The sequence below is a fragment of the Bufo bufo genome, chromosome 3 (assembly GCF_905171765.1).
Source record: "Bufo bufo chromosome 3, aBufBuf1.1, whole genome shotgun sequence".
Taxonomy (NCBI): Eukaryota; Metazoa; Chordata; class Amphibia; order Anura; family Bufonidae; genus Bufo; species Bufo bufo.
This window is the reverse complement of record NC_053391.1, coordinates 379527663-379553856: the sequence shown is the minus strand read 5'-3', so window position 1 is coordinate 379553856 and position 26194 is coordinate 379527663. Positions and strand designations below refer to the sequence as shown.

Here is a 26194-nt window from a genome sequence, read left to right as displayed (position 1 = left end):
CACGCAAGCCGCGCATGCGCCATGGTGACTTGTTCCTGGCCCGGCGTGCACGTTCGCGGCTCTGTACTATACTGGCCAGGAAGAAGTCATCATGGCGCATGCACGTTCAGGACATTGCGCGGCCCGGTCGGGAGAGAATCTTCACTCTTCTGCGCAAGCGTGGCCCGGCGGTATACGACAGGAGAGGTGGCCGCAAACAGGGGAAACGAAAGACATCAGGTAAGAGGGGACTTATTTTCTCAAAAAGGGTGGGAATTGGGTAATAAAATGTATATAGAAAAATTATCACTGTCAAATCATTAACAGATTTAACAGTGATCATTATGATGGGAATACCCCTTTAAAGGTGGCCATACACAGACAGGAGTTCGTTGGATGAAAAGCGGTTGAACAAACAATCATCTGGTCAACAATTGTTTTGTAGCTACAGCCATACACATTTTAGTCCATGCTGGCCATTACAGTTGTTTAAACATACATGCATGTTCAATGAGACCGGACGATGGATTAAAGGGATTCTGTCACCAGGATTAACGATATGTAGATATTTATATGTGCCCATTAGTCTCCATGCTGTGTTTAAAATGATCCCACTGTTTATGCTCTGTGTGTGTTAGAGTCTTATAAAAATGTATCTTATTGATATGTAAATCACCTCAGGTCAGGAGCCCAAGGGGTTGTCCCACGATATGTTGGAGCCCAGCACCGTCCATCGATACGGAGCCCAGCACCGCTTACCACTTAATTTATTCACTCCACTATCCCTGTCAGTTCTTCTCAGTGCCGTAATCTCGCGCAGGCGACTACTGTGCGGACTACTGGCTCCGGCGAGTCAACTGCGCATGCACCGGCTCCCTCTGCGCGAGATTACGGCACTGAGAAGAGCTGACGTCAGGGATAGTGGAGTGAATAAATTAAGTGGTAGGCGACAAGGCGGTGCTGGGCTCCGGATCGATGGGCGCGGCTGGGCTCCAACATATCGTGGGACAACCCCTTGGGCTCCTGACAGAGGTGATTTACATATCAATAAGATCAGGGACCCGATGGTTGCTATGGCAGCCCCAAGCCTTTCAAAGGTGTTGGGGACCGGCAACTACAGAGGCCTATGAGGACCAGCCCCCAGACTGGATCTCATAGACAAGCTATCAGTGAATTATACTGTGTTAATATATTACACTATATATTACACTGATAGTCAATGAAGTACAGCACACATGTGGATCAGACCCTGTAATGTTGAAGTCCCATAGTGGGACAAAAATAAATGATGATCTTTTGTGCTGCACAAAAGATAAAATTACCTGATGAACGAGTGTTTTGCTTGTTCATCGGCGGTGCATTTACACCTCAAGATCATCGGTTCAATTGTCGGCCCGTGTAAAGGGCCCTCAATGCATATGGCCACCTTTGGTTAGGAGAGCAAACATCTAGTGACAGATTCACATTAAGGGAGTTTAATCAAATTTACTGCTCACCTTTGTGCCTCCCTCTCATCCTTGGGATTGTAGTTAGAGAGACAGTCCAAAATGAAGATTTGGCCCCACTCTGTGCATTCGTTCAACGCAGTCAGCAGTTTGTTGATATTTTGTGGATTCAGGTCAAGGAGGTTACTATTCGGATGGGACTCACTGATCTCAGATAGTGCAGCCACAGCATTGGCTACCACCTAGATAAAGAGGGGAGGAGAAGTATTCAACCTAGGCACAAAACCTTCTAGCATATATTCAAAAATACTAATCTTTATTGTCAAGTCAAAGATACAGATGGAATAATAAAAGATGCGCAGACATACACCAGAGAAGCAATCAACCATGGAGGTCTGTAGCAGGACAATATACAGTAGAGTAACATTAAGTGCATATCAATAGTTTCACCTAAGACCCATAATAGGAAAATATTCCGTGCAGTAGTCAGGGTTCGTGCACAAGACCGTCTGTATTGTGGGGTCCGCAAAACATGGATCCACAAAAAATACGGATGACGTTAGTTTGCATTCCGTATTTTGCAGAACGGAACAGCTGGCCCCTAATAGAACTGTACTATCCTTGTCCGTAATGCGGACAATAATAGGACATGTTTTATTTTATATACGGACATACGGAAACGGAATGCACACGGAGTAACTTCTGTTTGTTTTTTTGCGGACCCATTGAAATGAATGGTTCCACATATGGTGCAGGAAAAAAAAGACGAACGGACACGGGAAGAAAATACGTTTGTGTGCATGAGCCCTAATACAAATAGGTACAAATAATGAGATCTACGTCTGGTGAAACATGCTGGGAACGTGATCACCACTGCAATCTGAATGTATTGTACCTACTGCATTACTACGGGTGGATCAGTCTCCTGCATGACAGCTTCTCCTATTATGGGTATCTTGAAGCAAACTATTGATATCTACAAGTACTTTATTACAGTCTTCTAAAGCATATATTATCCCGCTACAGACTTTAATTCCGGAATATGATTTCTACTCATTATTTATCTACATCTTTGACTCAACTAAAAAAATAGTTGTACTTTGGAATATACTCTAGCATTTTTGCACCTTTGTGGCAGGTGGTTTTGCACATGATGTTTGTGACACGTTCACTGTTTTAGTGACGGCATGCCCACTTTATATATTAACTATACAATCCTAGACCAGACTTTGACAGGACCCTCCACAGCACCACAAGCCTCCTTATGGCATAAAGAAGACCTGAAACCGCTCCTGACATGTCTGTCTTATTAACTTTTTGCATTCTGCAGCATCTATTCAGATAACTCTGTGATGTGCCATTCCTTTATTATTTCTACTAGAGGTTATGAATGAACTGGTTAGCAATGAAGGTCCAGATGGGTGTTACCAGTTAGAGGGGTGTTCCTGCACAGTCACTGGTAGCACTGATTGGAGATCAGAGTTGCTCATTTCTTTCTTAGGATACCTACAGGACAGTTTCTGCCCAAAAAAAACTACGCTGGGATTTTCAGATGGGACGATCCATCTCAGATCAACCACAAAGTCAAACAGTACTCTTATCGAATGACTCATGTGTTGTCTCAGCATCTGTTGGACTGCGATTGCGGCAATTATTATTACCAATATACTATTTGTAGAAAAGAGGGCATGCATCTGTTTAGTGTGAGCAGAAAGGAGAGGCTTTTAATTAAGAAAACAAAGGCGAGGCCCATTATAAAGCCATCAGTTAGACTCCATAGGATGACTTCTACACTTCAGCGTCAAAGCCTGGACACAGCTATCTCAGAGAACAGAATTTTCGGAAGAGTGTCTGAGAAGGATAGCAATGTTTGTGTCTTCAGACTTCACAGTGCGACAAATGAAAAGACCCATTATCCAGGCAGAGCGACCGCTGATTTTGAACACTACATGCTTATAAAGTCAATTACATGCATTTGCGATATCTTGGGGCTTTAAACACATTGCTCTGAGATGGCACCCTATCACTCGCACTTTCATCCTGCCTACTGTACAGGGTGATGGGAAATGAGGCCACTTTCAGAATGACAATTCAGGCGAAATGGAATATGTGACTAGGACAGTGTCCTTTATATTACAGAATCTTACACATCCTCTATATATTCTGAATGACTGTGCTCAAAGTTGACCAGACAGCTGAAAAGCAACCTTCCTAGAGATAAGTGTGGTCAGCAGAGGACATTCACTGGCACTCACATCAAGCAGGACACCGGATATTGGAAGGAACCTTGATTAGCAAGATGGTGTCCCCAGTGAGCGGCAGCCCGAAGACTTATGGTGCCTGTACCAAATCAATTCATGTACGTTTTTTGGCTGAGCAGCTTGGTGAAGTACATGGATTTGACCAGAGGTTCGTTTTTGTGTTTTATTTTTCGTCCCCATCTTCCTTGAGCCATCATTTTTTTTCATTTTTCTGTTCACATATCTGTATGAGGGCTAATTTTTCGTGGGACAAGTTGTACTTTCTGGTTATTGTTGACTAATGTGTATATAAGATAATTATATGGCACCTACTAAAATAGCCTTTGTTGAAATTCTGCACCATTTTCTGTATTTTATAAGGAACACAATGTCTGTTGTGCTGTCCACACAGAGGTCCTGTCCATAAGATGGCTGCTGATGGAGGGTCATGTGACCAGAAAATCACCTCCATGTGATGTCTCCTCCATTCATACACACTGCTCCTGCACTAAACTCCTAACAGGACAAGTGCAGATGGCAGGGGCAATGTATATGAATGGAGGAGACATCACACGGAGGTGTTTGCCTGGTCACATGACCCTCCATCAGCAGCCATTTTATGGACAGGGCCTCTGTGTTGACAGTACAATAGACTTTGTGAACGTTATGCAATATAGCAAATGGTGCAGAATTTCAACAAAGACTTTATTAGTAAGTACCATATATTCATCTTATATACATTTTGGTCAACAATAACCAGAAAGTGGCCAACCCCTTTAATATGGAATACAATGTAGTGGGAAGCCGGGGGGAAAAAATTCCAAATGTTTGAAACAGCGGAGACCCGCCAGCCATGACGCCTGCTGCACGTGCGCGAGTGGCCTCCATGTTTACCCATCACCGTACCGCAGTGCTTGAAGTGGGCCGGAACGCGGCGGTACTCAGTACCGCCACTTCCAAAAATTGCCCTGGAGAGTACCAGCACCTCTCCGTGCGCCCAGTACGTGGGTTTCCGGTACCGGAGCGCAGGGCCGGCCTTTGGGGTGTGCGGGCTGTGCGGCCGCACAGGGCGCCATAGTAACAGGGGCGCTGGGCGGCCGACAGCTCGCAATGTAATATGCGGCAGGCGAGGCTGAACTTGTGTTCTCCCTCGGGGCGCCCCCTCCATCTCCCCCTCCCCTGTGTCTGACCTGCCTGCTGCCGCTGCCAATAAGAAGAGAGACGGGAGGAGGAGGGGAGGGGCTGTGGCCACTGCGCCACCAATGAAGATAACTGACCTGAATACAAAAACAGGAGGCGGGTGCTGGAATCAAATAGCCGACAGCCAACCTCTGTGACAGGGAGCTGCGATCAGCTGCAGTTGAGTTAACCCTTCAGGTGCGGTACTGGAGGGGTTAATTGTAGCTGATCGCAGCTCCCTGTCACAGAGGTCGGGTGCCGGCTATTTGATTCCAGCACCCGCCTCCTGTTTTTGTATAAGAAACGTTTGTGGCACAGTGCGCCCCCCCCCCCCAACACCCCAGTATAAGAAACGTTGGTAGGCAGTGCGCCCCCACCCCCCCCCTCAGTATAAGAAACGTTTGTGGGACAGGGCGCCCCCCCCCCCCCCAACACCCCAGTATAAGAAACGTTGGTAGGCAGTGCGCTTTCCCCCCCAAACACCCCAGTATAAGAAACATTGGTGGCTCAGTGGGAAGTGCCAGTGAGGGTTAAAAAATAATAAAAAATTTTTAACTCACCTCCTCCAGATGATCGCGTAGCTGCCGTTCTCCTGTTTTCTTCAAGACCTGTGGTGACGTCACTGAGCTCATCACATGACCCATTACCATGGTGATGGATCATGTGATGCTAACAGTGATGTCACCACAGGTCCTTTGACAGGTCATGAAGAAAGAACAGAAGACGATCAATTGGAGGAGGTGAGTTAATTATTATTTTTATTTTTTAACCCTCATTGGCACTGCCCACTGCGCCACCAATGATTATTATATTGAGGGGGGGCCCACTGCGCCACCAATGATTATTATATTGAGGGGGGGCGCACTGCGCCACCAATGTTTATTATATTGAGGGGGGGCCCACTGCGCCACCAATGTTTATTATATTGAGGGGGGGCGCACTGCGCCACCAATGTTTATTATACTGGGGTGATGGGGGGGCGCACTGCGCCACCAATGTTTATTATACTGGAGTGTTGGGAGGGGCGCACTGCGCCACCAATGTTTATTATATTGGGGGGGGGCCCACTGCGCCACCAATGTTTATTATATTGAGGGGGGGCGCACTGCGCCACCAATGTTTATTATACTGGGGTGATGGGGGGGCGCACTGCGCCACCAATGTTTATTATACTGGAGTGTTGGGAGGGGCGCACTGCGCCACCAATGTTTATTTTAATTGGGGGGGCGCACTGCGCACAATGACGGGTTAGGGAAATTTCACAGCAGAGTGCGCATGCGCTGGGAGCCTCGCCGGCGGTTAGGGTAGGGAAAAATTATGGGCCAGTGCACAGGTGCGGTGATCGGATGGATGTTCTCAGCAGGACACCGGCCGACACTGCGCATGCGCTGGGAGCCTCACCAGCGGTTAGGGTAGGGAAAAAGCACTGACCCGTACATAATTTTTCCCTTCCCTAACCGCTGGTGAGGCTCCCGGTGCATGCGCAGTGTCGGCCGGTGTCCAGCTGAGAACATCCATCCGATCACTGCGCCTGCGCACTGGCCCATAGTTTTTCCCTACCCTAACCGCCGGCGAGACTCCTGGCGCATGCGCACTCTGCTGTGAAACTTCCCTAACCTGTCATTGTGCGCCTGCGCGGCGCTGCACACCTCCTCACGTCATGTCCGGTGCGACCGGAAGTGACGAAGGTAGGGAAATCTCACGAAGTAGGGAAGTATAACATTACACCGGCCTTTGGGGTGTGCGGGCTGGTAACTACTTGGTTGGATAGTCAGCCAGCCTATGCCATGATGCCAGCAACAAGCAGTGTTTTTTTGTTTTTTTTTGGGGGGGGGGGGGGGGGCGCCACAAGGTTAGCTCGCACAGGGCGCCTGGACACCTAAGGCCGGCCCTGCCGGAGCGCAGCGGAGAGCTGGCAGTATCTCCTCCCTAATGTCGTTGGCTGGGCAGCTAGTGGAGGGGGGGCGGGTCGTTGCAGAGTACGGCTCAGGCTGGCGCAGGCAGGGAGTTGACCTCACGTTAGGTGACGTCAACTCCTTCCCGCGCGCCTGTGACTGAGGAGCGATCAGTGCGGCGACCAGTGACTGGTCCTCCTTGGAGTCAGGAGTCGGACGGTGCAGCAAAGAACATCGACTTTGCTTTGGAATCCAACTTCTGAAGAGTACTGGTGAGTGACAGACACCCCCCCTCCCCCCACACACATTAGTTCCTCTCTGTACCAGTACCCCCCCCCCCCCTGGCAGGGGGGTACTGGTACAGAGAGGAATTAATGTGTGTGATGAGGGGGGGGGGGGGGGGGGGGGGGGGGGTCTAAAGTGCAGGGGGGTACTGGTACAGAGAGGAACGAATGTGCGGTGGTGGGGGGGGGGTACTGGTACATAGAGGAACTAATATATATGTGTCTGATGGGTGGGTCTGATGTGTAGGGGGCCCCTGCACATCAGACCCCCCCATCACACACATATATATTAGTTCCTCTATGTACCAGGACCCCCCCCCCACCACCGCACATTCGTTCCTCTCTGTACCAGTACCCCCCTGCACATCAGCCCCCCCCCCCCCCTCATCACACACATTAGTTCCTCTCTTTACCAGTACCCCCCCCCCACCACCACCACACATTAGTGCCTCTCTGTACCAGTACCCCTCTGCACATCAGACCCCCCATCACACACATATATATTAGTTCCTCTATGTACCAGTACCCCCCCCCCCCCACCACCGCACATTCGTTCCTCTCTGAACCAGTACCCCCCCTGCACATCAGACCCCCCCCTCATCACACACACACACACACATTAATTCCTCTCTGTACCAGTACCCCCCCTGGCAGGGGGGTACTGGTACAGAGAGGAATTAATGTGTGTGTGTGTGATGAGTGGGGGGGGGGGGTCTGATGTGCAGGGGGGTACTGGTACAGAGAGGAACGAATGTGCGGTGGTGGGGGGGGGTACTGTACTGGTACATAGAGGAACTAATATATATGTGTGTGATGGGGGGGTCTGATGTGCAGGGGGGGGGGAGCACCGGCGCCTAATAGAGTACCGGCACCTCTTTTGGCCCACTTAAAGCACTGACCGTACCTATATGGTGCTGGTAGCAAACGGGTTAATGAACTTCAAGGGGACAACCCTTGGGATCTATCAGACATTTGAGACATAACCTGTCAATATGCCATAAAAGTTCCAGACGGGACAACCCCTTTAAAGAGTGTCTGTCAGTAGGATCATGCCTTTGTAACTCACGCAACTGCCGACTTTGCTCACTTGAATAAAATGTTGCCTTATTCTAGTAAATCTGTGGCTCCACTGAAGAGAACTTCAACTTTTAATCAACATGAAAATGGATTGTTAAATGCACTGAGGGCATTGCCACTCTAGTCCTTTCTCTGCCCAGCCCATCACTCAAAGGGGCTTGTTGCTTGTGAATCTGCCACAAACAGAGTACAACCGCACTGTCATCTGATGGAAAACTGAGGGCAATTTTACATAAACTGGGCTAAGCTGTTAGTGTAAGGCACCATTCACACATGACATGCTCCAATACGTATACATGCTATTGAATACAATATGTGAATACATTGAAATGATTCCACAAATTATAGAACATGTCCTATTCTAGTCCTTTTAGTGAAAGAGAACAGTTCTTCCTATTAACCCCTTAAGGACTCAGCCCTATTTCACCTTAAGGACTTGGCCATTTTTTGCAAATCTGACCAGTGTCACTTTAAGTGCTGATAACTTTAAAACGCTTTGACTTATCCAGGCCGTTCTGAGATTGTTTTTTCGTCACATATTGTACTTCATGACACTGCTAAAATTGGGTCAAAAAAGTAAATTTTTTTGCAAAATACCATATTTACCAAAAATTTTGAAAAATTTGCAAATTTCAAAGTTTCAGTTTCTCTACTTCTGTAATACATAGTAATACCCCCAAAAATGTTGATGACTTTACATTCCCCATATGTCGACTTCATGTTTGTAGCATTTTGGGATTGATATTTTATTTTTTGGGGATGTTACAAGGCTTAGAAGTTTAGAAGCAAATCTTGAAATTTTTCAGAAATTTACAAAAACCAAATTTTTAGGGACCACTACAGGTCTGAAGTCACTTTGCGAGGCTTACATAATAGAAACCGCCCAAAAATGACCCCATTCTATAAACTACACCCCTCAAGGTATTCAAAACTGATTTTACAAGCTTCGTTAACCCTTTAGGTATTGCACAAGAGTTATTTGCAAATGGGGATGAAATTTGAGAATTTCATTTTTTTGCCTAATTTTCCATTTTAACCCATTTTTTCCACTAACAAAGCAAGGGTTAACAGCTAAACAAGACTGTATCTTTATTGCCCTGACTCTGCCGTTTACAGAAACACCCCATATGTGGCCGTAAACTACTGTATGGGCACACAGTAGGGCGTAGAGTGAAAGGTGCGCCGTTTGGTTTTTGGAGGGCTGATTTTGCTGGACTGTTTTTTTGACACCATGTCCCATTTGAAGCCCCCTGATGCACCCCTAGAGTAGAAACTCCATAAAAGTGACCCCATCTAAGAAACTACACCCCTCAAGGTATTCAAAACTGATTTTACAAACTTTGTTAACCCTTTAGGTGTTGCATAAGAGTTATTGGCAAATGGGGATGAAATTTGAGAATTTAATTTTTTTGCCTAATTTTCCATTTTAACCCATTTTTCCACTAACAAAGCAAGGGTTAACAGCTAAACAAGACTGTATCTTTATTGCCCTGACTCTGCCGTTTACAGAAACACCCCATATGTGGCCGTAAACTACTGTACGGCCACACAGCGGGGCGTAGAGGGAAAGGTGCGCCGTATGGTTTTTGGAAGCCAGATTTTGCTGGACTGCTTTTTTGACACCATGTCCCATTTGAAGCCCCCCTGATGCACCCCTAGAGTAGAAACTCCATAAAAGTGACCCCATCTAAGAAACTACACCCCTCAAGGTATTCAAAACTGATTTTACAAACTTTGTTAACCCTTTAGGTGTTGCACAAGATTTAATGGAAAATAGAGATACAATTTCAAAATTTCACTTTTTTGGCAGATTTTCCATTTTAATATTTTTTTTCCAGTTACAAAGCAAGGGTTAACAGCCAAACAAAACTCATTATTTATGGCCCTGATTCTGTAGTTTACAGAAACACCCCATATGTGTTCGTAAACCGCTGTACGGGCACACAGCAGGGCGCAGAAGGAAAGGAATGCCATACGGTTTTTGGAAGGCAGATTTTGCTGGACTGGTTTTTTTGACACCATGTCCCATTTGAAGCCCCCCTGATGCACCCCTAGAGTAGAAACTCCAAAAAAGTGACCCCATTTTAGAAAGTACGGAATAAGGTGGCAGCTTTGTTGGTACTAGTTTAGGGTACATATGATTTTTGGTTGCTCTATATTACACTTTTTGTGCGGCAAGGTAACAAGAAATAGCTTTTTTGGCACGTTTTTTTTTTTTTTTTTGTTATTTACAACATTCATCTGACAGGTTAGATCATGTGGTAATTTTATAGAGCAGGTTGTCACGGACGCGGCGATACCTAATATGTATACAATTTTTTTTATTTATGTAAGTTTTATACAATAACTTCATTTTTAAAACCAAAAAAAGTTTTAGTGTCTCTATAGTCTAAGAGCCATATTTTTTTCAGTTTTTGGGCGATTATCTTGAGTAGGGTCTCATTTTTTGCGGACTGAGATGACGGTTTGATTGGCACTATTTTGGGGTGCATATGACTTTTTGATCGCTTGTTATTTCACTTTTTGTGACGTAAGATGACAAAAAATGGCTTTTTTTACACCGTTTTTATTTTTTACGGTGGTCACCTGAGGGGTTAGATCATGTGATATTTTTATAGAGCCGGTCGATACGGACGCGGCGATACCTAATATGTATACTTTATTTTTATTTATGTAAGTTTTACACAATGATTTCATTTTTGAAACAAAAAAAATCATGTTTTAGTGTTTCTTTAGTCTAAGAGCCATAGTTTTTTCAGTTTTTGGGCGATTATCTTGGGTAGGGTATGATTTTTGCGGGATGAGATGACGGTTTGATTGGTACTATTTTGGCGTACATGTGACTTTTTTGATCACTTTTATTACCTTTTTTGGGAAGTAAGGTGGGCAAAATTTCAATTTTCTCATAGTTTTTATTTTTTTATTTTTATGGTGTTCACCGTGCGGGGAAAGTAACATGACCGTTTTATAGATCAGGTCGTTACGGACGCGGCGATACCTAATATGTGTAGTGTATTTTATTTTTTTAATTTTTATTCAGTGATGAATGTTTTTTTTTTTATCTTAACTTTTTTCACTTTTTTTTTACTTTTTTTTTGACCCAGACCCACTTGGTTCTGGAAGATCCAGTGGGTCTGATGTCTGTATAATACAGTACAGTACAATATATATTGTTCTGTACTGTATTTTACTTACACTGAACAGATCTATGCTTTTAGCACAGATCTGTTCAGCACCATGGACAGCAGGACGCCTGAGCAGGCGTCCTGTTGCCATGGGAACCTTCCCCGTCTGCCACAACTTCGCAGACGGGGAAGGGTAAGCACAGGGCTGAGGGGGGCTCTCTGGGGGCTCTCTCCCTCTCCATCGGGGGGCTGCAAAGGCACAGCAGCCCCCCGATGGAGAGGGAGGGAGCTCCCTGACCGATGACAGTTAACTTTTTCCATACAGCGGTCCGTACGGACAGCGGTATGGAAAGGGTTAAACGGCTGACATCCTGGTATAACCACTAGAAGCCAACGATCATTCATGGGGAGGCGGGCGGGGGATCGCGATCCCGCCTGCCGCACCGCCCGCCTCCCGCAACGCCCCCACCGCATGCGATACCCCCCCCCCCCCCGCCGGCATCAAATCGTGCAGGGGTGCAGGGGGGGGGGGGGGGTGAAAAATATTGATTATAGGCACTCAAAAGTTTCTGATCGCCGCGGTCAGGGACCGCGGGGATCAGAAACTGCAAAAGGCGCAGCAAACCGCAGGTCTGAATTGACCTGCGGTTTGCTGCGATCGCCGACACGGGGGGGTCACATGACCCCCCCCTGGCGTTGTCACAGGATGCCGGCTGAAGGATTTCAGCCGAAATCCCGTTCTGATTAACCCCTGGGGCGCCGGAATACTGATTTCAAGTTAGGACGTACCGGTACGCCCTGAGTCCTTAAGGACTCGGGAAATAGGGCGTACCGATATGCCCTGCGTCCTTAAGGGGTTAATGGGAGTGAGAAATGTGTAGTGCACAAGGAAAGTATCCATATTTTGTGGATCCATGGTTTGCGAACCAAAATACGGACATGGTTGTGTGCATGAGACCTCAAGAGAATCTGTCACCATATCATGTTACCCTCCTCCCAGTATAACTGGGAGAGCCTTTTTGTAAACTCACCTTCTAAGGCTACTTTCACACTAGCGTTTTGCTGGATCCGGCAGGGTTCAGCAAAAACGCTTCCGTTACTGATAATACAACCATCTGCATCCGTTATGAATGGATTCAGTTGTATTATCTGTAACATAGCCAAGACGGATCCGTAATGAACTCCATTGAAAGACAATGGGGGACAGATCCGTTTTCTATTGTGTCAGAGAAAGCGGATCCGTCCCCCATTGACTTTCAATGGAGTTCATGACGGATCCGTCTTGACCATGATAAAGATAATACAACCGGATCCCATGCTGCGGTTTGCTCTCCGGTATGAGAACGGAATGCATTTTGGAGCATTCCGTTCTGTTCAGTTGCGTTTTGTCCCTACTGACAATGAATGGGGACAAAACCAAAGCGTCCTTATCCGGTACTAAGACCCTATGACGGATCTCAATACTGCAAAATATTAACGCTAGTGTGAAAGTAGCCTTACCCGTGCTGTGATCCTGTAATGATTCTCCCCTCAAGCTCTGATGAGTCCTACTAATGATGTGCAGTCCTGTTATGCATACAGGCAGTACTGAGGCCCGCCCATCTGCTCTTATTATGCAGCTACTGAATATGAATATTCAAGAGGTTGGGCAGAGTGCAGGGAAGATGTGGTTCCTTTAGGCTATGTACACTTTTGGGGGCAATTTATTTAAATTATTATTGCATTATACTTATTTTGAGCTAAAAATAATTTTTTCAATTGGTACTTATTAATGACATTGAATCGTATTTTGTGTACAGAGCTGACATGCAATACTAGTTGCCTGTGGATTTTCTGTCTTTTCCGTCATCTGAGGAGCAGACGGACTCCTCATCTCTGCTCTCTGACATTATAAACACTCATTATGGCTCAGTTCTTATCTTACTGATAAGAATGTGGCTTAAGTAAGTGTTTATGACCTTTTAGTAGTTTAGAGATAAGGGTTATTAGATGACAGCACAAAGTGAAATTACCAATCACACAGCTAGAAAAACTGTTAACCCTCTGTGACTGAACAGCTCAATATTTTTAATAAAGGTCATTTGAAAAATATGATTTTTAGCCAAAAATACCGTATTTACCGGCGTATAAGACGACCCCCAACTTCTCCAGTTAAAATATAGGCTTTGGGCTATACTCGCCATATAAGACTACCCCTCCAACACTATTTACTTTGGCATTAAGATCTGCAGGTAATTATTGTGCAATTTCCGTCTTTTGCCTCCATATCATATTATGCCTTTCCAAGAATCTAGTACACCAGGATACAGTGGCCTTAACTCTGTGGCTGTGATCTGGGTTAGATTTGGCCACTGAAGTGCAAACAAACATGTTTTATTTCGTGTCACTACATAACCGTTTTGGTGATGCTCATTCACCATGTCTGCTACATGTTTTTCGAGTTCTGGCCAAAGTGGGGTGCCTCTTCTTAATGCACACTTAACCCTTTGCATACTCTTTAATGCTTTTTAATTTGCTTTCCAGTCCCGAACCATCTTTTCTGTTACTCCATATTGTCATGCAGCATCGCAGTTATTATGTTCCATGGCAAAGTTTACAACTTTAAGTTTGAAACTGGCTTCAAATTTCTTTCTTCTTGCTGGTAGAGCCATGATGGGGTCTTGACTGTTAGCCATTTATATACTGTACTGTATGTACTGGTGCTGTACTGTATGAACTGGTACAGATACTGGTGCTGTACTGTATGTACAGATACTGGTGCTGTACTGTATGTACAGATACTGGTGCTGTACTGTATGTACAGATACTGGTGCTGTACTGTATGTACAGTTACTGGTGCTGCACTGTATGTACAGTTACTGGTGCTGCACTGTATGTACAGTTACTGGTGCTGTACTGTATGTACAGATACTGGTGCTGTACTGTATGTACCACCACATGTATCTGCTCCCCAGATAGACTCTGTTTTTTCACCACAGATAAGATGCACACCAAACTTCATTTGAGATCCGCCGTTCCAACATTAGAATTGGCTGAAGTGCAGATGCTCCTGCTTCCCCCTGCCTTCCCTCAGAATCACTAATCCAACCCAGTATACAACAACCAGCCAATCACGGCAAGCGATGTACCGGTATTTTCGGTGCACACTGCATACAAAGCCTGCTTGGATTGGGTGGGTCAGCTCTCCCTGCCTTCAAGACGATCTGAGCGGTAGTACGCAATGTGATACGGCCGGCATGAGAAAACCACTGAGAGCAGGCAGAGGGGGCTGCTTCAAGAACGGCTGGCCGGGATGCAGCGCATGGTGGCTCAGCTAGAGGGCGCCTGTCCCTGAAGCTGGAGAAGGACAGCTTCTCCAGTCCGGCTAGGAAGTAAGTTTCAGCACGCCGTATACCGGCATATAAGACGACACCTGGCGTATAATACGACCCCCGACTTTTGAGAAGATATTCATGTGTTAAAAAGTAGTCTTATACGCAGGAAAATACAAGCAAGTTAAATGCAATCATAAAAAAATTTGACTGCAAAGGAGTACATAGCCCTTAAGCTAACTGTGGGGGAATGCAAATGAATTTGACTAAAAGAAATACAGATTTAGAATCGGTGTCCTTCAAGCTATGCTTGGCAGTTTTGATGGGGTTATAGGTGGTGAAAGATTCCCTTTAAAGGGCTTCTGTCACCCCACTAAACTCTTTTTTTTTTTTGTGTACTTATAATCCCTATCCTGCCATATTGCCATACATTATGACGTCTTCTCTTTCGGTGACGTCATCGGCACAGGCGCACTGAGGGAGTGCTGAGGAGGCGAGCCTCCTTATCTCAGAGCGCCTGCGCCGAATCAACACAGGCGCGCGATTTTTGAAATCCTGACAGGGCTGGCCGGAGGAGGAGATTGCGGCTGGCCCTGTCAATCAACAGAAGGAGGGGGTGGATTTCTGCGGCTGCTACCAGCAAGTAGACGCCCTACTTGCTGGTAGAAAGGTAATTGGCATATCATAAAAGTAAGTTTTTTGCTAAATCTACTGAACGAAAATTATTAATAACATAATGTATGGCAATATGGCAGGATAGGGATTATAAGTACACAAAAAAAATGAGTTTAGTGGGTGACAGAAGCCCTTTAAAGCTCCCAATTTCTTACTGTGTGGCACTACACAACACTCCTAAACTGGAGGTGGGCATTACTCAGGCAAAAACAGCGAAGCTTGAGTAGATAGAGCAGGATGAATAAGAGCAGGGACATCAGGCTGCTTTGTTGCTGTCACAGGGTAATTGGGAAATTAACTGAGTGTGTAACGCAGCTAATGAGGTGTAATATGCTTCTGATTAATAGGAATCTTCCACTTACCAACCTATTAAAACAAAACAAGTGTGGGCTTGGGCAAAGAAATCCGGATAGAAACATGTGTTAATACGAAATGGCGAGGTCAGGAAAACATAACAAAATGGTGAAAGCAAACGATGCTAGGCTTAAAAGGAAATCTTGCATGGTGAGGCAGTGGTTAAGTTCAGAGCCGCCCAGTATGCCCATGCTATTTCACAGCAACATAGCAAGAGTTGTCAGTTTGCATCAAGTCACTGTGGTCACCAAGCAGCATATGCCCTGTTCTGCAGATCTGTGGAGATATCTCCCTATACAATTATCCTGAATGAGCAGGTCAGGCTCTTTGAATCTCCCGCAGCGTACGATAATTCCCATTACAGATGGCAATATTTTACCACCTTTTCCCTTATGAAATAAAAAAGCGGAATTTAAGGTCTATCAAGCAATTCTACTGTTTACTCCCTATGCAGAGGGATCTGTGCTTTCACACGTAGGTATTTGTTGGGGTTTTTAAGCATTTTTGCCCCTGGGTTTTTTGTGCATTTTTATTTATTTTTTTGCAGTTAAAACACCAGCTCCAGATGTTAGCCGAAGGTCTATGGGAAATATGAAACACTGTTTTCTGCTGCTGGCACCTTTGTTTATTAGGTGGTGTTTTTGGTCTTTCTGGTTTCATTTCATTCAGGAGTGCTTGGTGTTTTCAGGCGTTTCCACATGACTTTCTATATAGATGAGTGAAGACACCACTAGTGGGAAAACATACAGGCCCAGATATACTAATCCTATAGATGGGATAAGCTTAGACAGGCAGTCTAGACCTTTATCACAGGGGCTCAGGCTGGATGATAAATCTGGTGCAGGGAGAGACACTTTTCTCTGACTCTATACCAGGGGTAGGCAACCTCCGGCACTCCAGCTGTTGTGAAACTACAACTCCCAGCATGCCTACTTTCTCTTTTCTTCTTAGAACTCCCATATAAATGAATGGAGCATGCTGGGAATTGTAGTTTCACAACAGCTGGAGTGCCAAAGGTTGCTGATCCCTGCTCTATACCAACTATTGGTTGGATTACATGGACAGACTTTTATGCCAAAATAAAGCCAAAAATTTGATGCAAAATGGGGCCTTCTTGGCCCCAGCCACCGTCCTGTGAAGCTCCAACCACTTTCCACTAAGCCCGCTTGATTTTCAAACCCGTCATGAAGAATGTGTAGAAACCCTGGATGTGCCAAATTGTGCCACTTTTTAGACAGATTTTTGGGCCAATTTTGGAAAACAGCATGGCAAAAACAGGTGCTCAAAAAACAATAACAAAAAAAACAAAAAACAAAACGTGGTTAGGGTCCATTCACACGTCCGTTTTTTCTTTCCTGATCTGTTCCGTTTTTTATGAACAGATCTGGACCCATTCATTTTCAATGGGTCGTGGAAAAAATCGGACAGCACAATGTGTGCTGTCCGTTTCCGTTGTTCCATTCCGCATGTCCGAAAAAATATAAAACATGTCCTATTCTTTTCCGCAAAAATCGGATCCTGGACCAATACAAAGTCAATGGATCCGCAAAAAACGGAAGACATTCGTATGTCATTACGTATGTCATCCGTTTTATGCGGATTCCGTTCCTGGAAATTAGGCTTCCTCCCCTGTATTAAATGTGACCAGTGCGGCCCCCCTCCCTCTATATTCATTGGTGGCCAGTGCGGCAGTGCGGATTCCCAGTAAGTTTTCTACAGATCAGATTTTTCACTTCGTGAAAAACTCAGATCCGACAGTATATTCTAACACAGAGGCGTTCCCATGGTGATGGGGACGCTTCTAGTTAGAATATACTGAGAACTGTGTACATGACTGCCCCCTGCTGCCTGGCAGCACCCGATCTCTTACAGGGGGCTGTGATCTGCACAATTAACCCCTCAGGTGCTGCACCTGAGGGGTTAATTGTGCATATCATAGCCCCCTATAAGAGATAAGGGGGGGTGACAGGCAGCAGACCCCCTCCCTCCCCAGTATTAAATGTGACCAGTGCGGCCTCACCTCTCCCCCCCCCCCCCCCCATCATTGGTGGCCAGTGCGGATTCCCAGTATTAATAAATGTGACCAGTGCGGCCTCACCCCTTCCCCCCCCCCCCATCATTGGTGGCCAGTGCGGATTCCCAGTATTAATAAATGTGACCAGTGCGGCCTCACCTCCCCCCCCCCCCCCCCCCATCATTGGTGGCCAGTGCGGATTCCCAGTATTAATAAATGTGACCAGTGCGGCCTCACCTCTTCCCCCCCCCTCCCCATCATTGGTGGCAGCGGAGAGTTCCGATCGGAGTCCCAGTTTAATCGCTGGGGCTCCGATCAGTTACCATGGCAGCCAAGACGCTATTGCAGTCTTGGCTGCCATGGTTACTTAGCAATAACTACAAGCATTATACTTACCTGAAGAGCTGCGATGTCTGTGACCGGCCGGGAGCTCCTCCTACTGGTAAGTGAAAGGTCTGTGCGGCGCATTGCTTATAGCACAGAACTGTCACTTACCAGTAGGAGGAGCTCCCGGCCCATCACAGACATCGCAGCTCTTCAGGTAAGTATAAATGCTTGTATTTATTAGTAAGTAACCATGGCAGCCAAGACTGCAATAGCGTCTTGGCTGCCATGGTAACCGATCGGAGCCCCAGCGATTAAACTGGGACTCCGATCGGAACTCTCCACTGCCACCAATAATGGGGGGGGGGGGGGGGGGTGAAGAGGTGAGGCCGCACTGGTCACATTTATTAATACTGGGAATCCGCACTATCCACCAATGATGGGGGGGGGGGGGGTTTGGTGAAGAGGTGAGGCCGCACTGGTCACATTTATTAATACTGGGAATCCGCACTGGCCACCAATTATGAGGGGGGGGAAGGGGGAAGAGGTGAGGCCGCACTGGTCACATTTAATACAGGGGAGGGAGGGGGTCTGCCAATAATTGTGCGGATCACAGCCCCCTGTAAGAGATCGGGTGCTGCCAGGCAGCAGGGGGCAGTCATGTACACAGTTCTCAGTATATTCTAACTAGAAGCGTCCCCATCACCATGGGAACGCCTCTGTGTTAGAATATACTATCGGATTTGAGTTTTCACATGTTTCCGTTTTTTGCGGATCCGCAAAAAACGGATGACATACGGAAACATTTTCAGGAACAACGGATCCGCAAAAAACGGACCGAAAATCGGGATGTAGAAAAATACTGACGTGTGAATGTAGCCTTATTCTGCCAGGTTTCCAAAGTGAAAATGTTGTCTAATGGTCCATTCAGACGTCCACAAGTGTTTTGAGGTCCGCAAATTGCAGATCTGCAAAACACGGAAACCGGCCGTGCTCTATCTTTCCCGCAAAACGGAACTATGGATGCAGACAGCACGCAGTGTGCTGTCCCCATCTTTTGTGGCCCTATTGAAATGAATGGGTCCGCACCAGTCCCGCAAAACTGCAGAACGGATGCGGACCCTGAACTACGGACGTCTGAATGGACCCTTACAACCTCTACTTTTTAAAACCAGCGAAAATGTAACAAATTAAAACAATTAAAAAATTTAAAAAAAATCTGACAGACAGTCATAGTTTGAAAGCGCCTGTTAGAACTGCTTCTGTGGGTTACTATGACTATGGTCCTGCGAGACTGCAGTTTTCACATATACAGAGTAATAAAGGCCATCAACAACTACTAATATTTCATTTTGCCAAGAACTGTATATTGGGAATACGCACCCTCAGTTTGACGCTCTATAACAAGCATTATGGCCCTGGACACATTTGTGCATTTACATGTCATGTGCATGACGTTTTCCCATAAATCCCTCTTTTACAACACTCTCCTCTGAAACAAAGCGGTTTATATCGGTGTTTATTCCTTAAAGTAGAAAAAACGGACTTGAGTTTTACCAGGATGGAATGACCTGGAGGGAAGTAGTGAAGTTGCCAGGCAACCAATAAACACTGCCCTCACCCAGAGTATCACTTCATGCAGAGTCATCTAGAGCAGAGATAGAACGTTGCTAGGCAACCGGCTGCAGATGCATGCAAAAACAACAGAAACCACAGGCCAAATGTGCCAAAACCTATTCCAGTCTACTTAGCTTGAAGAACAGAATCAACAGTATCACAATAAAGCAGTCTGGAGCAGAGCGTCAGAAATATTACACCGATTTGTACGTGAAATTAACAAAAACTAGAACCCACAACGTGTTATAGGGCAGGAGGAGCTGAGCAGATTGATGTATAGTTTTATAGGAAAGTATAACTTATAGTTATAATTAAATTATAATTATTTAATCTCTCATCACGCAGGTGTCACGGATGTAGTAGGGGAGAACACCAAAAGACAACAAGAAGGAAGGGAAAAGACACTAGGCCTCACTGCTAGGGAAGGAAAAGGGTCACCACCTATAAAACCCTGTTCCTGGCCCTAACTCCTATCCATATGGGCACCTCGCGATGGTAGAGATGCCCATACACAGGAACCTAGAAAACCCTGGTGGCCCTCGGATGCCCTAATGGTAATGACAGGGCAGAGACTACCCGCTCCTTCCCTGGTGAAGGAACCAGCGTCTCGCTGAGGCTAGTAAACAATAAAAGGTGGGGGGGGGGGGGGGGGAATACAAAATACAACAAACGGAACACTTAACTTCTGAGGCTGATGGATGAACAGGACTTCAACTAGAACCACACTCCGGCTCTTCCAAAAACCAAATGAAGTTATCCAGAGCAAGGAGTGATGGGTAAAGTTAGACTAAATAGGGGGAGGTAAAAGGTCACATGATCCACACCTGAACAGGGGGTGTGGACATACAAGCAACACACAGACAAAGTGAAACCAAAACCAAAAGATTCTGTCAGATCACTAATGTGCAGATAATCTTTCAGACCTTCTAAAACCTGTCACCGGTGTGACAGCAGGTGGTTCTATCAGTGACTGGCCACAGACATAACAAAATAGCTGTCAATCACTGATTGGGACCGCCCACTGGACTCCTGAGCATAGAAAGAGCAATCATTTATATGAAACTAGTTATACTGAATCTTTTCCCTAACACAATACATCAATCTTCTCAGCTCCTCCTGCTCTATAACATGCTGCCTGCAGATTATACTGCATTTTCCTGGGGACAGGTTCACTTTAAAACAGAGAAACAAATGTAAATGTGACAGCTAACCAGTAACATCAATTAATCACCTAAAATAATACAAAATTACAAATAACTATATGTACCAAATGTTATACTGAGCAGGTGTCATGTCTATCCAGGAACAGCTCTACCTTTTCCTACTAAAAACCTTTATACATACATACATAAATGAACATACAGAGTTGAGCACCTCACAATCCACTTTACCCAAATGATTTGGACTACTTTCACATCTGTATTTTTGCTGTCCGGCATGGGACCTCAAAACCACAACACTCTTCCATTTTATTAATACAACCGGCTGCATCAGTTCAGAACGTATCTGGTTATATTATATAGAAAACGAAGAAACCGGATCCTGCACTAAAACCACTGTAAGTCAATGGGCGCCAGTTCCATTTTTTTTCTTGCCCGCTTGCAGCAGTTTTGCCTCCAGAATGGGAACACAACAAACCGGAGCAGAATTCATTATGATGCACTCCGTTCCGGTTTGTAAAGTTTTGTCCCCATTGACAATGAATAGGGACTAGTGTTGATTGAACTTGTGTTTTAATTCGGCATTCAAGGTTCAGGTTATCAAAGAAACCAGTTATGGATTCCACTACCATAATGGAATTCTATGATGGCATGCACCGCGGAAGCCTAAAAGTCTTCCATGGTAAATGCCGTCATAGAATTCCCTTATGGTCCGTGGTAGCGGAATCCATGACAGGATTCTTCGAACCTTGGACGAAAAACATAAAATTCAAGTTTGCTCAAAACTAATGGGGACAGAACTGATTCGTTGTGCAGCGGTTTTGAGAGCCTGTGCCAGATCTCAAAACGAAGATGTGAAAGTATCCCTACTTTCCAAAAATAACATCATTGTTTACATGAGCTAGGAAAGATCCGGCAGGGGAGCCAATAGAGTAACCTTTTGGCCTATGTCGGGCTGTATATGTTTGTGTACCTTTTTTCTACTGCATGGAATAAGGCAATCTGCAGCACATAAAGGCAATATGCAAGGCGATGGGCGACAAATGCCACTGTATGCCACAGACAGTACATGATTATGGATGCAACATCACTGAGCACTTGTCCAAATACTGGCATTACTGGGACACAACGAATATTATTTTCTTTTACATTACTCTTTGAAGGGCTTGTTTAGTGTGACCCCCAGCATGGCTGGACCCATGGTGGTAACCATATATACCTGATCCCTGCCACTGGCTTCCAGCTCCATTGCTTCCCTGGAGGTCCTGGGTTGCCCCGGGTCAACATTCAGTTTAACGTGGGTCACGTGACAGCTGCAGCCAATGAATGGCTGCAGTGGTCATATCACCCATTCATTATGTGACCCAGTGACACGTCAACGCTGCAGTCGCATGACCCACGTCAAACTGAATGTTGATGCGGGGAGACCTTGGATCTGCAGGGCCAGTGGGGCAGAAATAGAGGCAGAAGTAGTAGTGATCAGATAAGCTTGATTACCAATGCCGGTCTGGCCAAGCTGGGGAGAGGGGGGGGGGGGGGGCGGAGAAAGGTTTCAATAAACACTGCATATACAGTCCAAACAAATGTACAAAATCAGAAAGGTGAAAGAAAGAGCAGAGAGAAGATATGAAGGGTGGCAAGCTGGTCCTACATGAAAAAATGTATATACGTGGAGGAAAAATGAAGAGCATATACTGTATAAGGCCTCCTGCACACGAACTAGTGCGCCTCGTGGCCGTGCTGCGGCCCGCAAATTGCGGGACGCAATGCACGAACACTGACCATGGGGCAGCCGCAACGGATTACGGACCCATTCAATTTAATAGGTCCGCGATCTGCCCGTTCCGCAAAAAGATAGGAACGGAAGTACGGAACGAAACCCCACGGAAGCACTCTGCAGTGCTTCCGTAGGGTCTGTTCCGCATCTCCGGATTTGCGGACCCATTCAAGTCAATGGGTCCGCATCCGTGATGCGGGATGCACACGGAACGGTGCCCGTGTATTGCGGATCAGCATATGCGGTCTGCAATACGGCAACGGGACACCTACGGTCGTGTGCAATAGGCCTAGTAAATAAAAATGGTTTAAAATGATAGGAGTTATAAGACAAAGGAGAATAACACAGGTCTTACCATTGGGTTAGAGTCTGCTATCAGATCCCGCAATGAGTCCAAGAAGCCCTGATCTTCTACCATCTGCGCATTGATGTCATGAAGCTTGGCCACACATACAGCTGCTGTCTTGCGCACATATGGATCTTCATCCTTTAGGCACTTACGCAGTGGCTCGCAGAGGTACTCTGTGATCTTGTCTACACGAATGCATCCCATAGTACGAACAGCCAAAGCTCGAATTAAAGGGTTAGGGTCTTCACAATCCTATTAAAAACAATAATTGGGTCACTGCAAGAACTGTTGGAAAACTTAGAAAAGAGAACAAACCAGGTGGTCAGAGGCCTAGTCCGGGATCAACCTGAACTCTAGGCTATTCTCACACTTGGGCTCCTACACCTGAGGATTTTTTTTGCTTGAATGTGCACTCACGCCACCTTAGTATGTACGGGGTCATGAATACAGCCATATGCCAAGCAAGGTGATAAATTATAGCAACTTATAAGAAGGTTGGGTCTACACCTTGACTTTGGCTGTGACAAGCATGGCAAAAATTGCCCTGCGTAGCAGTGCAGCCAAACAACATAATAGAAGTGAAAGGGGACTCAATGCGACTCACAAGTCACTGCAACTCCAGAATCGCAGACATTCCATCAGTGTTGGATTCTTGGTGATTCTAGGGTAACAGCAACCTGACCACGGCAAATTATAGACGATCTATGATCACGCAACGCTTAGCCCCAGCCCAAGAGTTTGTAAAAAATATAACATAATGAAAAAAGCAGGGTAGATAAACAGAATTATACTGTCTGCAAAACTAATAAAAAATAATTTAGCTAATATGTGGATGGTCCCAAGCAGGGTACTTCTCTACATGATGTCACTATACATTACAGTCAGGTAATTATTTCTTATTGGAAGTGATGGACATATAGAAACATAGTAGAAGGCAGCGGCTACCTTGACAAAGCTGTTGACGGCCATTATAGCCATGTCTGGCTGGCTCTTGGCATAGTTCATTAGGTAGAGGTACACAAGCTTCTTCAGTTCCAGGTTGTCAGTCTGCATACAATTCACCACGTCTGGAAACAAAGAACTGCAGTACAGAAAAACAAAAACAGGAACATAGGGGTTATTCATATACAGAGACCAGAGAACGTTCTTGAATGGACTCCAAAGTATTCACATTTCAGAGCGCTGCTAAGGGACATTTCTGCCCAAGTTTTCTAGTATAAATATGCGATTTTCCTAAATAAACGTTCCCCATTTCTGTCCCTAAACATCAGCAAAAAAACAAATAAATAAAAGCAAAAACTACACCTTTTAAAGCTCAGGGAAAACAGCTCACTTATGGCTGACAAGGGTACTTATTAACAGGTTCCATGGTAGCCCATGCCCCGTGGAGCCCCCCTGAAATGAACAGAGCGGCTGGTCAGGAATGCACTCGGCCACTCCATTCATTTCTATGAGAGTTCCAGAAATAGCTCAGTACAGCGAGCAATTCCGAGCAGACGCTCCGTTGTTTTTTTTGGGCTCCCACAGGATACAGGGCCCCTGTCCTCAGTGGGCATCCCAGCCGTAGAACCCCCACCAATCTAATAGTCATCCCCCTATCCTGTGCATACGGGATAACTTTATATAACCAGAATACCCCTTTGATTCTGGACCAGAAACAACAGTCCGGACTGATTCTCTGTACAAACCCCACTACAAGGGGATGCTGTGCAGTGGTGAAAGAAGGCCGCCGCAATCAGTTTATTTTGCTGATCAGTGGCGGTTCTGGAGGCAGCTGTCATTAGATAGCGGTGTCTTAAAAGGAACCTGTCATCATAAAAATGCAGTGTAATCTGCAGGCAGCATGTTATAGAGCAGGAGGAGCTGAGCAGACTGATATATAGTTTTACAGGAAAAGATTCAGTACAGCTTGTTTTTCATTAATTAAAATTCCTGCTCATTCTGGGCTTTAGGCTACATTCACACCAATGAATGTGTTTTGCAGTCTGCAAATTGCGTATCCGCAAAACACGGATACCGGCCGTGGACGTTCCGAATTTTGCAGACAGCACATGGTGAGCGCTTTACAGAAAATGCTTATTTTCTTGTCTTCCGGACAAGAATAGGACATGCTCTATCTTTTTTGTGGGGCCGCGGAACGGAAATGCGGTTGTGGACAGCACACGGCGCAATTTTGCGGACCGATTCATACGGTCGCGTGAATAAGCCCTTAAAGTCAAGGTTGCAGTCCTATCAGTGACTGACAGCTCTCTCTGTGTACACAGTCATAGAGGGGAGGCTGTTAATCACTGATAGGACCATCTGCTTCACTGCAAAGCCCAGAATAAGCAGGAATTTAAAGGGGTTGTGTCACTTCAGCAAATAGCATTTATTATGTAGAGACAGTTAATACAAGGCACTTACTAATGTATTATTGTCCATATTGCCTCCTTTGCTGGCTAGATTCATTTTTCCATCACATTATACACTGCTCGTTTCCATGGTTACGACCAACCACCCTGAAATCCATCAGCGATGGGCGTGCTTGCACACTATAGAAAAAAAAAAAAAGCACCAACCTATGTGAACTCCCATGGTCCTGGCCACCAGAGGGGTCAGCACTTTTTGCTATAGTGTGCAAACATGACCATCGCTGATAGATTGCAGGGTGGTCATAAACATGAAAACGAGCAGTGTATAATACGATGGAAAAATGAATCCAGACAGCAAAGGAGGCAATATGGACAATCACAATACATTAGTAAGTGCCTTGTATTAACTTATTCTAAATGATAAATGCCACTTGCTGAAGTGAGACAACCCCTTTAAGTTAAAGAAAAATAAGTTATACTGAATCTTTTCCCAGAAAACTGCATATAAATCTGCTCCGCTTCTCCTGCTCTATAACATGCTCCCAGCAGCTCGGACACCATGTTTAACGTGGCAGGCTCCCTTAAAATAATGGCAACTAAAATAAGCTCCAAAAGCCCCTGAAATGCAATGTTTCTGCTCAAAATGGAAGAAAAAATTCTAGCAAAACTGGAGTATCTTTACTATAATAATTTATAATGGAGACTTGGTGAACATTCTATAACTTGTTCAGCTTAACCTACTTTCCAATACATAGTTCCCCCTGGATTTATAAGCATTTAAATGACATTCAGGCAACCAGCTCTTGCTGCAAGATGTTATACAGTAATAATACACCATGCAATAAGTTCCTGCTGGCCCGTCCCATTCTCCGCCGCACCCACTTTTTTTAGACATAGTGTTAGCGGGGAGAAGTCGCAAACTGCGGCAGAAATACGCCTAATTTAGGTGTATTTCTGCTTAATAAATGACCCCATATGTATTTTTTTCTGGGCTAAAAATGAATCAACACAGAACTTTGTACATGAAAATGATTTTAT

The 26194-nt window shown here is 45.5% G+C and overlaps 1 protein-coding gene across 1 annotated transcript in view; it reads right to left on the bottom strand.

Moving 5' to 3' along the window:
• Window positions 1-26194, bottom strand: part of AP2B1 (adaptor related protein complex 2 subunit beta 1) — a 123479-nt gene that overhangs the window by 60044 nt on the left and 37241 nt on the right. Inside the window, 3 exon segments of the mRNA XM_040424706.1 lie at window positions 1476-1666; window positions 22812-23057; window positions 23751-23886. Of these exon segments, the coding sequence (XP_040280640.1) occupies window positions 1476-1666; window positions 22812-23057; window positions 23751-23886 (573 nt within the window).